General features: G+C 43.4%; 1 protein-coding gene and 1 long non-coding RNA gene across 2 annotated transcripts in view; one reads left to right on the forward strand and one right to left on the reverse strand.

Annotated features, from left to right (window-relative positions):
- The window catches only part of LOC127918095 (uncharacterized), a 32,167-nt gene that overhangs the window by 12,829 nt on the left and 2,408 nt on the right, over window positions 1-16,930 (reverse strand). Inside the window, exons 2-17 of the mRNA XM_052501278.1 lie at window positions 11,370-11,445; window positions 11,137-11,195; window positions 10,886-10,961; window positions 6,635-6,908; window positions 6,427-6,497; window positions 3,842-4,142; window positions 3,499-3,668; window positions 3,091-3,367; window positions 2,748-2,869; window positions 2,034-2,607; window positions 1,909-1,937; window positions 1,737-1,795; window positions 1,419-1,633; window positions 970-1,229; window positions 684-818; window positions 413-560 (exon numbers count right to left, since the gene is read on the reverse strand). Coding sequence (XP_052357238.1) covers window positions 729-818; window positions 970-1,229; window positions 1,419-1,633; window positions 1,737-1,795; window positions 1,909-1,937; window positions 2,034-2,607; window positions 2,748-2,869; window positions 3,091-3,367; window positions 3,499-3,668; window positions 3,842-4,142; window positions 6,427-6,497; window positions 6,635-6,908; window positions 10,886-10,961; window positions 11,137-11,195; window positions 11,370-11,445 — 2,653 coding nt within the window. The 3' untranslated portion in view covers window positions 413-560; window positions 684-728. The remainder of the gene's footprint in view (window positions 1-412; window positions 561-683; window positions 819-969; window positions 1,230-1,418; window positions 1,634-1,736; window positions 1,796-1,908; window positions 1,938-2,033; window positions 2,608-2,747; window positions 2,870-3,090; window positions 3,368-3,498; window positions 3,669-3,841; window positions 4,143-6,426; window positions 6,498-6,634; window positions 6,909-10,885; window positions 10,962-11,136; window positions 11,196-11,369; window positions 11,446-16,930) is intronic.
- On the forward strand, window positions 4,250-6,414 carry LOC127918094 (uncharacterized). Its single transcript, XR_008098777.1, has 4 exons — window positions 4,250-4,675; window positions 4,722-4,904; window positions 5,770-6,151; window positions 6,244-6,414. It is a non-coding gene; the product is annotated as an uncharacterized LOC127918094 (long non-coding RNA).

Genomic DNA, 16,930 nt, shown 5'->3' on the forward strand with positions numbered 1-16,930 from the left:
CACCACCACTACTACTACTACTACTACTACTACTACTGCTGCTGCTACCACCACCACCACTACTGCTACCACTACTACTACTACTACTACTACTGCTGCTGCTACCACCACTACTGCTACCACCACCACTACTACTACTACTACTACTACTGCTGCTGCTACCACCACCACCACTACTGCCACCACCACCACCACTACTACTACTACTACTACTGCTGCTGCTACCACCACCACCACCACTACTACTACTACTACTACTGCTGCTGCTACCACCACCACCACTACTGCTACCACCACTACTACTACTACTACTACTACTACTGCTGCTGCTACCACCACCACCACTACTGCTACCACCACCACCACCACTACTACTACTACTGCTGCTGCCACTACTACCACTTTGTGTTACCTGGAAGCCAGACAAGTCTTTCCCAGACAGATTCTTCACCACCATTGTCTTTCAGAAGAAGATTAACTTGCTCAACAACAGTTTGTATGAACAACTGAAATGTTGGGAAGTAGTTTTCATAGGATTCAAAATCCACAAATTCTGCATCCTGGTAGAAAGATAAAGTGTTAGTCTATCAATTACATAATAATACAAAATATAAAGGTAACAACATCATAAGATCATGTTCATGTGCAACCAATGTCTCTTCTCTCTCTAGCTCAGATATCACCTTTGGTTGAATTAGATATTCATCTGTAAGATCTGTGAAGAGCTCCTATTCTTTATTGGGAGTTAGTTGGCAGCGAGGATTTGTTTCAATGTAGATGTATTTGTCTCCATTCCTTCTTTTCCACTCCTCCTGCACCTTGTTTTCACAAAATCACATGCTATTATTGGTTTAAATCAGAAAACATTGTCCAAGCAATAACATTAACAAAACATGAATTCATGGTTTAATGTCCTGTGTGCTTGATTGTATTCAGCCAAAGTAGAGTTGACATTTCAGATGGTCTTACCTCCCTGATCACAACATTTCTGGGAAGCAACAACACATTCAGGATGGACCTCTTTTTAGGAACATCTGGGGGCTTGTAGAACAACAAGACAAGTGCTCTTATAGGAACGGTGGGAGAGTCTTCATCCTTGACTTCACCATAAGCAGAGAATCCACTGATGTTTATAATGACATGTGTGTCTGTTGTCTCAAGAGGAGGGAGAAACTCAATGATGTCATCATCAGTCACATGGGCTACAGACAGGAAGTCACATCCACCACCTGGGAAAGAAAGAGAACATTTAGAGCTGTCTCTGACGAACAAGACAAACATAACATTGCTGAGACTGTAGCAGAAAATAAAATACACAATAATTAGTCAATAAACAAACAAATAATGAAAATATGTTATTTCAGAAGAGTCCTGAAACATGAAAAGTTAAATGAACCCTTCATGATATTATTACTCACTATTGTAGATCTCACAGTGTGGAAGGTGTAGTTGACAGACAGACCCCTTAAGGCATGTAAACATGAACAGAGGTCCTGCAGGTCTCTTTCCACTCTGGGATAGAAGCCTCCTGTCCCAGTGGACTGTCCTATAGAGAACCTCTCCTTCTCCCTCCATCCTGAACACCAGGCCTGTTATACTGCACTGGAACAGACCTGCACTGGGGCACTGGAACCTAGAGGAAACAATGAAGGATTTCCTTTTGTGAGATTTCCTGGATTTAAGGTATTGTCCTTAATACAAACTACTAATGAGAAACATTAAATATGTCAAGTTACTGGTACTCTCCCCTGTTGTCCTGATCGTGGATATCAGGTGTAAATTCATCTGGATAACTCTAAAATGTAGAAACAATAGATAGTGTAATTCAACCAATAGTGTGAAGAATAGTTTTTAAATTCAAATGTTCTCTCTTTTACAGTCTTTCTCTCAGTCCAGTGAGGGTCTCACCATGTGATGATGATCCAGGAGAGGAGAATCTAAAGAGAATCAAATAAAGATCAATCATCATGTTTTACTATACAACTTCAACTTCATCATTGTTCCAGATGAAGATGTTAATGTATAGCTGTTACCCCTTTCTCTTCCCAACTCCTCATCATCAATCCTCTGGGTGTTCTCCTGGGTGTTCTCCTGGGTCTTCTCCTGTGTGTTCTCCTGGGTGGTCTTCTGGGTGGTCTCCTGGGTGGTCTCCTGGGTGGTCTTCTGGGTGTTCTCCTGGGTGGTCTTCTGGGTGTTCTCCTGGGTCTTCTCCTGTGTGTTCTCCTGGGTGGTCTTCTGGGTGTTCTCCTGGGTGTTCTCCTGGGTGGTCTCCTGGGTGGTCTTCTGGGTGTTCTCCTGGGTGTTCTCCTGGGTGTTCTCCTGTGTGTTCTCCTGGGTGGTCTTCTGGGTGTTCTCCTGGGTCTTCTCCTGGGTGTTCTCCTGGGTGTTCTCCTGGGTGTTCTCCTGGGTGTTCTCCTGGGTGTTCTCCTGTGTGTTCTCCTGGGTGGTCTCCTGGGTGGTCTCCTGGGTGGTCTTCTGGGTGTTCTCCTGGGTCTTCTCCTGTGTGTTCTCCTGGGTGTTCACAGATACCTCGGCGTTGAGACTGTTCGCCATCTCCGGTTGGCTCCCTAAGATGGTTGAAATGTCCATCTCGACCTTTGTGGTTTTCTAGATTCAAATCAACAGAATAGATAGAACATACTTCTATAATAGCAACATGTTCTTTGTTAATTTGACATGTATTCTGTTCTATGGTGAACATGTTGGTCACCATGGCAGCAGAGAGAAGGGCAGGGACAATCAGGCACCTTATGTTTGATGAACAACGGGGCTCTGCCAGTCAGTGGGACACAATGCTCCTCAATCTTTTTGCCCCTAGAAACTATACCAAGCCTGGATAGTTTCTTAATTGTTCTCATTTCTTTCTTTGCTGCAGGGGTCATCAAAAAGAGAGAGAAAGAAAGTGTGAAGTGAAAAGAGTGAGAAAGAGAGAGTTTAAAGTGTTGTTAGCTGTTTAACATACCCACATGTTAGTGTAATAGTTAGTTAAGAAACAGTCAACAGGCTGTGCGGGATCTTTGTGTGAATCTCTATCACTCAATATCCCAGATCTGAGGGTGTAATGATAAATCTATCGTCTGGCTGTGTTACCTCTACTGTGAGGTATATCTTCCCGGTTCATCCTCCTCAGGATCCTCAGTGTGATCTCCACAACTCCCTCAGGGCTGTACCTCTTCAGCATCTGATCCACTATGACCTGTCTGTCATTGTTCACCAGTTGAGTTTTTGGGATGGGAGGAAAGCCAGTCAGGTAAGGTGGAAGCTGTTTGCTTGGAGTCAGTTCCTGCTGAAATATCTTCAGCTCATCTGTGCTCAGCTCCTCCAGAGTGGCCAGCAGCAGAGCTTCTCTTTTCTTCTCTGCAGGTTTCTAAGAAAACAACAACAGAACAGATTGAATTTTAATTTGGTGACAACCCTTTCTTTCTGTCAGTCTATCGGTCTCCATGACTTCTACCAGGTGTGGGTTATGTGAACCTAAACATCCCCTCTCCTCCTCACCGTGACCAGTTCATATTTGTCCTTTGTGATTCCAGTGTCTTTGCTGCCTGCTGCCTCTCTGTCCAAGGCTCTAGAACGTCCAGACAGATAGACATGTTTCTTCTCTCTCTCTTCATCACTGTCAGTGTCTGATGAGTCGCTCCACCATTTTGTTTCTGTTGTAGATACAGCTATAGAAGATGAAGTGAAGAGAGATAATGGTGTTGTTGTCTCATTACATTTTCCTGTTTATCTACAATTATCAATCTACATCACGTTGTCTTCGTTTAAGCCTCCTCTGGCTTAGACCTTCACTGAACTGTGATGGTGATGTATAGATTGATGTACATTATTGTTATGTTACCTCTAATGTGATCTCTCTCTAACTTCTCTGCCAGATCATCCAGATTCATCCTCCTCAGGATCCAGATTGTGTTCCTCACAGCTCCCTCAGGGGCGTATCTCTTCACCATCTGATCCACTGTGTCCTGTCTGTCAGTGTTCTCCAGCTGGCTCTCTGGGATGGGAGGAAAGCCTAACATCCAGCCACTAGTGAATGACACTTGTGCATGACACAGGTAAAACTGAAATATCTTCAGCTGTTCTTCAGTGAGCTCCTCCAGACTGGTCAGCAGCAGAGCTGGAACATCCAACATGGAGCGTCTCTAAAATAACAAAGAAGATAAGATATAAGAGAATAGAAATACTGACTACTGATATAAAGAACATGAACATCGCCACACACAACGTGGTACAGGAATATACTCCGATGTTTTGGTGTGTTGAAATGAACGGACTATGACAGTGAGTACAGGTGATGTAACATATGAGGGTAGAACTGACTATGACAGTGAGTACAGGTGATGTAACATATGAGGGTAGAACTGACTATGACAGTGAGTACAGGTGATGTAACATATGAGGGTAGAACTGTAGAACTGACTATGACAGTGAGTACAGGTGATGTAACATATGAGGGTAGAACTGACTATGACAGTGAGTACAGGTGATGTAACATATGAGGGTAGAACTGACTATGACAGTGAGTACAGGTGATGTAACATATGAGGGTAGAACTGTAGAACTGACTATGACAGTGAGTACAGGTGATGTAACATATGAGGGTAGAACTGACTATGACAGTGAGTACAGGTGATGTAACATATGAGGGTAGAACTGACTATGACAGTGAGTACAGGTGATGTAACACATGAGGGTAGAACTGACTATGACTGTGAGTACAGGTGATGTAACATATGAGGGTAGAACTGACTATGACAGTGAGTACAGGTGATGTAACATATGAGGGTAGAACTGACTATGACAGTGAGTACAGGTGATGTAACACATGAGGTAGAACTGACTATGACAGTGAGTACAGGTGATGTAACATATGAGGGTAGAACTGACTATGACAGTGAGTACAGGTGTTGTAACATATGAGGGTAGAGCTGACTATGACAGTGAGTACAGGTGATGTAACATATGAGGGTAGAACTGACTATGACAGTGAGTACAGGTGATGTAACATATGAGGGTAGAACTGTAGAACTCACTGTTAACTGTAGCACACACACTTCAGACAGCATGTGGCTGTGATCTATATGTGGTTTGTCCGCAATGACATTTGACCTCTGACATGGCCACTAGTCTTACCTCATTACTAGACCCTCCTTCCTCCTTCTCCATTTATCACTGTCTGATGAGTCTCTCCACCATGTTGTTGCTGTGGTAGATACAGGTATAGAAGAGAAGTGAAGAGAGGTAATGGTATATTTGTTTTATTACATGATCAATTATTAATTTAAATCATGTTGTCTTTTGTTTGAAGGAACGTTTGACACATTTTCTTAACAGTGTTACCTCTAGTGTGATCTCTCTCTAACTTCTCTGCTACATCATGTCGCTTTATCCTTCTCAGGATCCAGATTGTGTTCCTCACAGCTCCCTCAGGGCCGTAACTCATCACCATCTGATCCACTGTGTCCTGTCTGTCAGTGTTCTCCAGCTGGCTCTCTGGGATGAGAGGAAAGCCTAACATCCTGCCACTAGTCAGGTAAGACTGAAATGTCTTCAGCTGTTCTTCAGTGAGCTCCTCCAGACCGGTCAGCAGCAGAGCTGGAACATCCAACATGGAGCGTCTCTAAAATAACAAAGATGATAAGATATAAGAGAATAGAAATACTGACTACTGATTTAAAGAACATGAACATCGCCACACACAACGTGGTACAGGAATATACTCCGATGTTTTGGTGTGTTGAAATGAACGGACTATGACAGTGAGTACAGGTGATGTAACATATGAGGGTAGAACTGACTATGACAGTGAGTACAGGTGATGTAACATATGAGGGTAGAACTGTAGAACTGACTATGACAGTGAGTAAGGGTGATGTAACATGAGGGTAGAACTGTAGAACTGACTATGACAGTGAGTACAGGTGATGTAACATATGAGGGTAGAACTGACTATGACAGTGAGTACAGGTGATGTAACATATGAGGGTAGAACTGACTATGACAGTGAGTACAGGTGATGTAACATATGAGGGTAGAACTGACTATGACAGTGAGTACAGGTGATGTAACATATGAGGGTAGAACTGACTATGACAGTGAGTACAGGTGATGTAACATATGAGGGTAGAACTGACTATGACAGTGAGTACAGGTGTTGTAACATATGAGGGTAGAGCTGACTATGACAGTGAGTACAGGTGTTGTAACATATGAGGGTAGAACTGACTATGACAGTGAGTACAGGTGATGTAACATATGAGGGTAGAACTGACTATGACAGTGAGTACAGGTGATGTGACATATGAGGGTAGAACTGTAGAACTCACTGTTAACTGTAGCACACACACTTCAGACAGCATGTGGCTGTGATCTATATGTGGTTTGTCCGCAATGACATTTGACCTCTGACATGGCCACTAGTCTTACCCTCATTACTAGACCCTCCTTCCTCCTTCTCCATTTATCACTGTCTGATGAGTCTCTCCACCATGTTGTTGCTGTGGTAGATACAGGTATAGAAGAGAAGTGAAGAGAGGTAATGGTATATTTGTTTTATTACATGATCAATTATTAATTTAAATCATGTTGTCTTTTGTTTGAAGGAACGTTTGACACATTTTCTTAACAGTGTTACCTCTAGTGTGATCTCTCTCTAACTTCTCTGCTACATCATGTCGGTCCATCTCCCTCAGGATCCAGATTGTGTTCCTCACAGCTCCCTCAGGGCCGTAACTCATCACCATCTGATCCACTGTGTCCTGTCTGTCAGTGTTCTCCAGCTGGCTCTCTGGGATGAGAGGAAAGCCTAACATCCTGCCACTAGTCAGGTAAGACTGAAATGTCTTCAGCTGTTCTTCAGTGAGCTCCTCCAGACCGGTCAGCAGCAGAGCTGGAATATCCAATGTTTTCTAAAACAACAAAGATAACAACAGTGAGGAAGGAATAGAAAACCTGACAACTGATATAAAGTAAAGAACATAAATATATGAATATTGTTAAGATGTACTAGAATATTTCTACTGGTCTCTCAATATCTCATATCATCATGAAATACATTACATTAGGAACTTACACACACACACACACACACACACACACACACACACACACACACACACACACACACACACACACACACACACACACACACACACACACACACACACACACACACACACACACACACACACACACACACACACACACACAGTATGCGGCTATGATCTACAGTTGAAGTCGGAAGTTTACATACACTTAGGTTGGAGCCATCAAAAATGATGTCATGGCTTTAGAAGCTTCTGATAGGCTAATTTACATCATTTGAGTTAATTGGAGGTGTACCTGTGGATTTAAACTGAGCAAAAAAAGAAACGTCCTCACTGTCAACTGCGTATATTTTAATTTGTTGTAAATATTTGCATGAACATAACAAGATTCAACAACTGAGACATAAACTGAACAAATTCTACAGTCATGTGACTAACATAAATGGAATAATGTGTCCCTGAACAAAGGGAGTCAAAATCAAAAGTAACAGTCAGTATCTGGTGTGGCCACCAGCTGCATTAAGTACTGCAGTGCATCTCCTCCTCATGGACTTGACAGTTCATGCTGTGAGACGGCACCCCACTCTTCCACCAAGGCACCTGCAAGTTCCTGGACATTTCTGGGGGGAAGGGCCCTCGACCTCACCATCCGATCCAACTGGTCCCAGACATGCTCAATGAGATTGAGATCCGGGCTCTTCGGCTGGCCATGGCTGAACACTGACATTCCTGTCTTGCAGGAAATCACACACAGAACGAGCAGTATGGCTGGTGGCATTGTCATGCTGGAGGGTCATGTCAGGATGAGCCTGCAGGAAGGGTACCACATGAGGGAGGAGGATGTCTTCCCTGTAACGCACAGCGTTGCTATTGCCTCCAATGACAACAAGCTCAGTCTGATGATGCTGTGACACACCGCCCCAGACCATGACGGACCCTCCACCTCCAAATTGATCCCGCTCCAGAGTACAGACCTCGGTGTAACTCTCATTCCTTCGACGATAAACGCGAATCCGTCCATCACCCCTGGTGAGACAAAACCGCGACTCGTCAATGAAGAGCACTTTTTGCCAGTCCTGTCTGGTCCAGCGACGGTGGGTTTGTTTCCATAGACAACATTGTTGCCGGTGATGTCTGGTGAGGACCTGCCTTACAACAGGCCTACAAGCCCTCAGTCCAGCCTCTCTCAGCCTATTGCGAACAGTCTGAGCACTGATGGAGGGATTGTGCGTTCCTGGTGTAACTCGGGCAGTTGTTGCCATCCTGTACCTGTCCTGCAGGTGTGATGTTTGGATGTACCGATCCTGTGCAGGTGTTGTTACATGTGGTCTGTCACTGCGAGGACGATCAGCTGTCCATCCTGTCTCCTTGTAGCGCTGTCTTAGGTGTCTCACAGTACGGACATTGCAATTTATTGCCCTGGCCACATCTGGAGTCCTCATGCCTCCTTGCAGCATGTCTAAGGAACGTTCATGCAGATGAGCAGGGACCCTGTCCATCTTTCTTTTGGTGTTTTTCCAGAGTCAGTAGAAAGGCCTCTTTAGTGTCCTAAGTTTTCATAACTGTGACCTTAATTGCCTACCGTCTGTAAGCTGTTAGTGTCTTAACGACCGTTCTACAGGTGCATGTTCATTATTTGTTTATGGTTCATTGACCAAGGGAAACAGTGTTTAAACCCTTTACAATGAAGATCTGTGAAGTTATTTGGATTTTTACGAATTATCTTTGAAAGACAGAGTCCTGAAAAAGGGACGTTTCTTTTTTTGCATTTATTTCAAGGCCTACATTAAAACTCAGTGCCTCTTTGCTTGATATCATAGAAAAATCAAAGGAAATCAGCCAAGAACTCAGGTTCATCCTTGGGAGCAATTTCCAAACGCCTGATGGTACCACGTTCATCTGTACAAACAATAGTACACAAGTATAAACACCATGGGACCACGCAGCCGTCATACTGCTCAGCAAGGAGACGTGTTCTGAATCCTAGAGATTAACGTACTTTGGTGCGAAAAGTGCAAATCAATCCCAGAACGACAGCAAAGGACCTTGTGAAGATATTGGAGGAAACAAGTACAAAAGTATCTATATCCACTGTAAAACGACATAACAACATAACCTGAAAGGCCGCTCAGCAAGGAAGAAACAACTGCTCCAAACCGCCATAAAAAGCCAGACTACGGTTTGCAACTGCACATGGGAACAAAGATCATACTTTTTGGAGAAATGTCCTCTGGTCTGACGAAACAAAAATAGAACTGTTTGGCAATAATGACCATCATTATGTTTGGAGGAAAAAGGGGGATGCTTGCAAACCGAAGAACACCATCCCAACCGTGAAGCACGGGGCTGGCAGCATCATGTTTGGAAGAAGAACACCATCTCAACCGTGAAGCACGGGGCTGGCAGCATCATGTTGTGGAAGAAGAACACCATCTCAACCGTGAAGCACGGGGTGGCAGCATCATGTTGTGGAAGAAGAACACCATCTCAACCGTGAAGCACGGGGGTGGCAGCATCATGTTGTGGAAGAAGAACACCATCCCAACCGTGAAGCACGGGGGTGGCAGCATCATGTTGTGGGGGTGCTTTGCTGCAGGAGGGACTGGTGCACTTCACAAAATAGATGGCATCATGACGAACGAAAATTATGTGGATATATTGAAGCAACATCTCAAGACTTAAGTCAGTAAGTTAAAGCTTGGTCGCAAATGGGTCTTCCAAATGGACAATGACCGAAAAGCATACTTCCAAAGTTGTGGCAAAATGGCTGAAGGACAATAAAGTCAAGGGATTGGAGTGGCCATCACAAAGCCCTGACCTCAATCCTATAGAAAATGTGTGGGTGGAACTTGATAAAAAAAAATGTACAAGCTTTAAGATAAATGATTAAATAATTCTACCCAGAAACTTAACCATTAGGGATTAGAGGTTATTTAGCATGGATACGGAGTAATTAAAATATTAAACATATGTCCAACTAGGTTGGACTGGGGAAGAGAGGAATGTATGTGTGTTCAAAGAAAACAAAGAGGATCCTTAACCTAGGTTTGAACCGACCCCTATAATCCTGGGAAAGTACGATAGGACAGGGAGTACCTCCAGGTTTCCTTTATCTGGGGGGCTGGAACTGTCAGCTGGGTAGTGATAAACTGTGGTGAGAATTGTAGAGAAGAAGAAAGCTCTCCTAATGTTAATGTGCATGTGTGTGCATAGGTTAGAAGAATGTTATAAAAGGAACATCTTTGTACGTGAATGGGAGAACTCTTGTAAATAAACTTGTGTTTGACTAATTGTGAGCTGGGAATTTTCATTTAAACCAGAACTTTACACACTCTGGGGTGCAGACCGATTAGGATAATTGAAAACTAGAAGCATTGATAATAAAATTCTATATCAGAACTGTGCGAGCGAGAGGCCTACAAACCTGACTCAGTTACACCAGCTGTCAAGAGGAATGGGCCAAAATTCACCCAACTTATTGCGGGAAGCTTGTGGAAGGCTACCCGAAACGTTTGACCCAAGTTAAACAATTTAAAGGCAATTATACAAAATATTAATTGAGTGTATGCAAACTTCTCACCCACTGGGAATGTGATGAAATAAATAAAAGCTGAAATAAATAAATCATTTTCTCTACTAGTATTTTGACATTTCACATTTTTAAAATAAACTGGTGATCCTAACTGACCTAAAACAATACATTTTTACTAGGATTAAATGTCAGGAATTGTGAAAGATTGAGTTTAAATGTATTTGGCTAAGGTGTATGTCAACTTCCGACTTTATATGTGGTTTGATCACAATGACATTTGACCTCTCAGACATGACCCTAGTCTTACCTTCATGAACCCCAGCTTCTTCTCCAGCATAGAGATTTTAGTCTCCAGATCATGCTCCTCCACAGACAGGGTCAACCTGGACGCAGGAAACAAGTCACACACTGTTCTGTTCCCCTACACCACCACTACATGCTGTGGTCACTTCACTGTTGTTGAATTCATTTCACTCAGTTCATGAGGATGATGTAATAAAATATGTTATGGTAGAGTTGTTAATATTAGACTAATTTAATGTAATTATCTTCACTCACCTTCTAGAAGAGGTGCTGGGGAGAGTGGCAGACTGCTTATAGATGTTGAACTCTGCTTGCTACACACACACACACACACACACACACACACACACACACACACACACACACACACACACACACACACACACACACACACACACACACACTAGACTGCAGTGTCTTCAGAGAATACTGTGATCTACTGTATGTGGTTTGCTCACATTGATTTTAGACATGGCCACTAGTCTTACCTTCAGCACCTTCAGTTCCACCTCCAGCCTAGAGATCACAGTATCCAGACCACGACGCTCTCCAGACAGGGTCAACCTGGACACAGAAACAGGGTCAACCTGGACACAGTTCTGTTCCCCTACACCAAACAGTCACTACACTGTTCTGTTCCCCTACACCACCACTACATGCTGTGGTCACTACACTGTTCTGTTCCCCTACACCACCACTACATGCTGTGGTCACTACACTGTTCTGTTTCCCCTACATGCCACCACTGTTCTGTTCCCTACATGCTGTGGTCACTACACTGTTCTGTTCCCCTACACCACCACTACATGCTGTGGTCACTACACTGTTCTGTTCCCCTACACCACCACTACATGCTGTGGTCACTACACTGTTCTGTTTACACCACCACTACATGCTGTGGTCACTACACTGTTCTGTTCCCCTACACCACCACCACTACATGCTGTGGTCATGCTGTGGTCACACTGTTCTGTTCCCTACACCACCACTACATGCTGTGGTCACTACACTGTTCTGTTCCCTACACCACCACTACATGCTGTGGTCACTACACTGTTCTGTTCCCTACACCACCACTACATGCTGTGGTCACTACACTGTTCTGTTCCCTACACCACCACTACATGCTGTGGTCACTACACTGTTCTGTTCCCCTACATGCTGTGGTCACTACACTGTTCTGTTCCCTACACCACCACTACATGCTGTGGTCACTACACTGTTCTGTTCCCTACACCACCACCACCACTACATGCTGTGGTCACTACACTGTTCTGTCACTACACTGGTTCTGTTCCCCTACACCACCACTACATGCTGTGGTCACTACACTGTTCTGTTCCCCTACACCACCACTACATGCTGTCACTACACTGTTCTGTCACTACATGCTGTGGTCACTCTGTTCTGTTCCCCTACACCACCACCACTACATGCTGTGGTCACTACACTGTTCTGTTCCCTACACACCATGCTGTGGTCACTACACTGTTCTGTTCCCCCACTACATGCTGTGGTCAGTCCCTCTCACTGACACCATCTAAACAGTGGACTGCATGCATACTGACACCATCTAAACAGTGGACTGCATGTACTGACACCATCTAAACAGTGGTTGCATGTACACTGACACCATGTAAACAGTGGACTGCATGTACACTGACACCATCTAAACAGTGGACTGCATGTATACTGACATCATCTAAACAGTGTACAGCATGTATACTGACACCATCTAAACAAAGTGTACAGCATGTATACTGACACCATCTAAACAGTGGACTGTATGTACACTGACACCATCTAAACAGTGGACTGCATGTATACTGACATCATCTAAACAGTGTACAGCATGTATACTGACACCATCTAAACAGTGGACTGCATGTACACTGACACCATCTAAACAGTGGACTGTATGTACACTGACACCATCTAAACAGTGGACTGCATGTATACTGACACCATCTAAACCGTGGACTGCATGTATACTGACACCATCTAAACAGTGGACTGCATGTATACTGACACCATCTAAACAGTGGACTGCATGTACACTGACACCATCTAAACAGTGGACTGCATGTATACTGGCACCATCTAAACAGTGGACTGCATGTACACTGACACCATCTAAACAGTGGACTGCATGTATACTGACACCATCTAAACAGTGGACTGCATGTATACTGACACCATGTAAACAGTGGACTGCATGTACACTGACACCATCTAAACAGTGGACTGCATGTATACTGACACCATCTAAACAGGGGACTGCATGTATACTGACACCATCTAAACAGTGGACTGCATGTATACTGGCACCATCTAAACAGCATGTATACTGACACCATCTAAACAGTGGACTGCATGTACACTGACACCATCTAAACAGTGGACTGCATGTATACTGACACCATCTAAACAGTGGACTGCATGTATACTGACCATCTAAACAGTGGACTGCATGTATACTGACACCATCTAAACAGTGGACTGCATGTACACTGACACCATCTAAACAGTGGACTGCATGTATACTGGACACCATCTAAATGTGACTGTATATATACTGACACCATGTGATGAATATAAATAGACATCTGTTACAAAACACCATAAAGACTGAATAATGACATGCAGCCACTGCCATTGATTAGAGCTACATTAGTTGATGCTTCTTGTTGACAAATTGACATCTGAAATGGGACTGAAACTGTCCCAGGAACATCTGGATGGTCACCCTAACACACACAATCAATTTACTAGACTAAACTACAATGTGTATTGCCATGAACTTCTGATAGGCCGACCAGTAACCAGTGACGTAGTGGTCAAAATATTGGTGGGTGAACTCTGATAGGCCGAACCAGTGATGTAGTGGTCAAAATATTGGTGGGTGAACTCTGATAGGCCAACCAGTGATGTAGTGGTCAAAATATTGGTGGAGGTAAACTCTGATAGGCAACCAGTGACGAGTGGTCAAAATATTGGTGGGTAAACTCTGATAGGCCGAACCAGTATCCAGTGACGAGTGGTCAAAATATTGGTGGGTAAACTCTGATAGGTCGAACCAGTATCCAGTGATGTAGTGGTCAAAATATTGGTGGGTAAACTCTGATAGGCCGAACCAGTGATGTAGTGTGGTCAAAATATTGTGGGTAAACTCTGATAGGCCAACCAGTAACCAGTGACATAGTGGTCAAATTATTGGTGGGTAAACTCTGATAGGCCGAACCAGTAACCAGTGATGTAGTGGTAAGATAATAGTGGGTAAACTCTGATCGGCGAACCAGTAACCAGTGACGTAGTGGTCAAATTATTGGTGGCTAAACTCTGATAGGCTGAACCAGTAACCAGTGACGTAGTGGTCAAAATATTGTGGGTAAACTGATAGCCAGTCGCGGTGAAAAGAGTAACGCTCCCAATACTTCACTGCATTTGTCTGAAAAAATTGGTCAACTGTGTTTACTTGTGTTTACCCTCCACTAGACCTACACACCACTGCTGGTGGCCTACACTCTCAGACGAGGCAATTTTACACACTGGAACACACTGGAACACACTGGAACACACTGGAACACACTGGAAACACACTGGAACACACCCAGAACAGGAAGCCTACATTCAATATAATACATGAGTTGAATCAAAACATGTTTACATCCTAGTTCACGAGTTGAATCAAAACATGTTTTACATCCCTAGTTCATGAGTTGAATCAAAACATGTTTACATCCTAGTTCATGAGTTGAATCAAAACATGTTTACATCCTAGTTCATGAGTTGAATCAAAACATGTTTACACCTAGTTCATGAGTTGAATCAAAACATGTTTACACCCTAGTTCATGAGTTGAATCAAAACATGTTTACATCCTAGTTCATGAGTTGAATCAAAACATGTTTACATCCTAGTTCATGAGTTGAATCAAAACATGTTTACATCTAGTTCATGAGTTGAATCAAAACATGTTTACACCCCTAGTTCATGAGTTGAATCAAAACATGTTTACATCCTAGTTCATGAGTTGAATCAAAACATGTTTTTACCCTAGTTCATGAGTTGAATCAAAACATGTTTACATTCTAGTTCATGATTTGAATCAAAACATGTTTACATCCTAGTTCATGAGTTGAATCAAAACATGTTTACATCCTAGTTCATGAGTTGAATCAAAACATGTTTACATCCTAGTTCATGAGTTGTCCATAATTCATGAATGTTTGGAGTCTTTACAGATCATTTGACATAAAACACTTTTCTTTCCTTACATTCATTACATTTATGACAGTTTTACTTGTCTTTATTAAGAATGTAACAATGTAATTAGAATATTGAACTTCAACCCAGTCTGAATCCTGGATCTTGGGAGATCTCAAAAATGCATTGTATATTTAACTATGCCTATGTAATATTTAAAGGAGCTCAGCTTATGCAGAAATCCAGCACTACTGAGTGGACAGCACCAAACTCTATAGAAGTACAGTGGACAGGGGAGATGGTCCACTCAGCCTGATTTACTGATGGTCAAAGTTGAGTCCTTTTTTATTTGAATGTTCTCTAGTTGCCTTTTCTACATAGAGTAGAAAGGTTTGACTTTCTTTAGGGGAGTTTAACGTCTTAACGTCTTATTCAGGAGATGAGCCCCCCGGCTCCCTGTAATTCACACCTTGGACTAATATACTCTATGTCCACTCATATCCACTCTGAGGGGTGTTCCTGACTGTACCAGGTAGATAATATACTCTATGTCCACTCTGAGGGTATCCCTGACTGTACCAGGTAGATAACATATAATATACTCTTTGTCCACTCATATCCACTTTGAGGGGTGTCCTCTTTGTACCAGGTAGATAATATATAATATACTCTATGTCCACTCATATCCACTCTGAGGGGTGACCCTGACTGTACCAGGTAGATAATATACTCTATGTCCACTCATATACACTCTGAGGGTGACCCTGACTGTACCAGGTAGATAATATACTCTATGTCCACTTCTGAGGTGGCCCTGGCTGTACCAGGTAGATAATATACTCTATGTCCACTCTGAGGGGTGGCCTGGCTGTACCAGGTAGATAATATACTCTATGTCCACTCATATCCACTCTGAGGGGTGACTGACTGTACCAGGTAGATAATATACTCTATGTCCACATATCCACTCTGAGGGGTGACCCTGGCTGTACCAGGCAGATAATATACTCTATGTCCACTCATATCCCACTCTGAGGGTGTCCCTGAGTGTACCAGGTAGATAATATACTCTATGTCCACTCTGAGGGTGGCCCTGACTGTACCAGGTAGATAATGTAGTCTATGTCCACTCATATCCACTCTGAGAGGTGACCCTGGCTGTACCAGGTAGAGAATCAGACTCTATGTCCAGTCATATCCACTCTGAGAGGTGACCCTGGCTGTACCAGGTAGAGAATAGACTCTATGTCCACTCATATCCACTCTGAGGGGTGACCCTGGCTGTACCAGGTAGATAATATACTCTATGTCCACTCATATCCACTCTGAGGGGTGGCCCTGGCTGTACCAGGTAGATAATATACTCTATGTCCACTCTGAGGGGTGGCCCTGGCTGTACCAGGTAGATAATATACTCTATGTCCACCTTATCCACTCTGAGGGTGACCTGACTTTGTACCAGGTAGATAATATACTCTATGTCCACTCATATCCACTCCTGAGCGGTGACCCTGGCTGTACCAGGTAGATAATATACTCTATGTCCACTCATATCCACTCTGAGGTGTCCCTGAGTGTACCAGGTAGATAATATACTCTATGTCCACTCTGGAGGGGTGGCCCTGACTGTACCAGGTAGATAATAATGTAGTCTATGTCCACTCATATCCACTCTGAGAGGTGACCCTGGCTGTACTAGGTAGAGAATAGACTCTATGTCCCTCATATCCACTCTGAGGGTGACCCTGAATGTACCAGGTAGATAATATATTCTATGTCCACTCATATCCACTCTGAGGGGGTGACCCTGGCTGTACCAGGTAGAGAATAGATAATAGACTCT

Source organism: Oncorhynchus keta, unplaced genomic scaffold (assembly GCF_023373465.1).
Source record: "Oncorhynchus keta strain PuntledgeMale-10-30-2019 unplaced genomic scaffold, Oket_V2 Un_contig_13165_pilon_pilon, whole genome shotgun sequence".
Taxonomy (NCBI): Eukaryota; Metazoa; Chordata; class Actinopteri; order Salmoniformes; family Salmonidae; genus Oncorhynchus; species Oncorhynchus keta.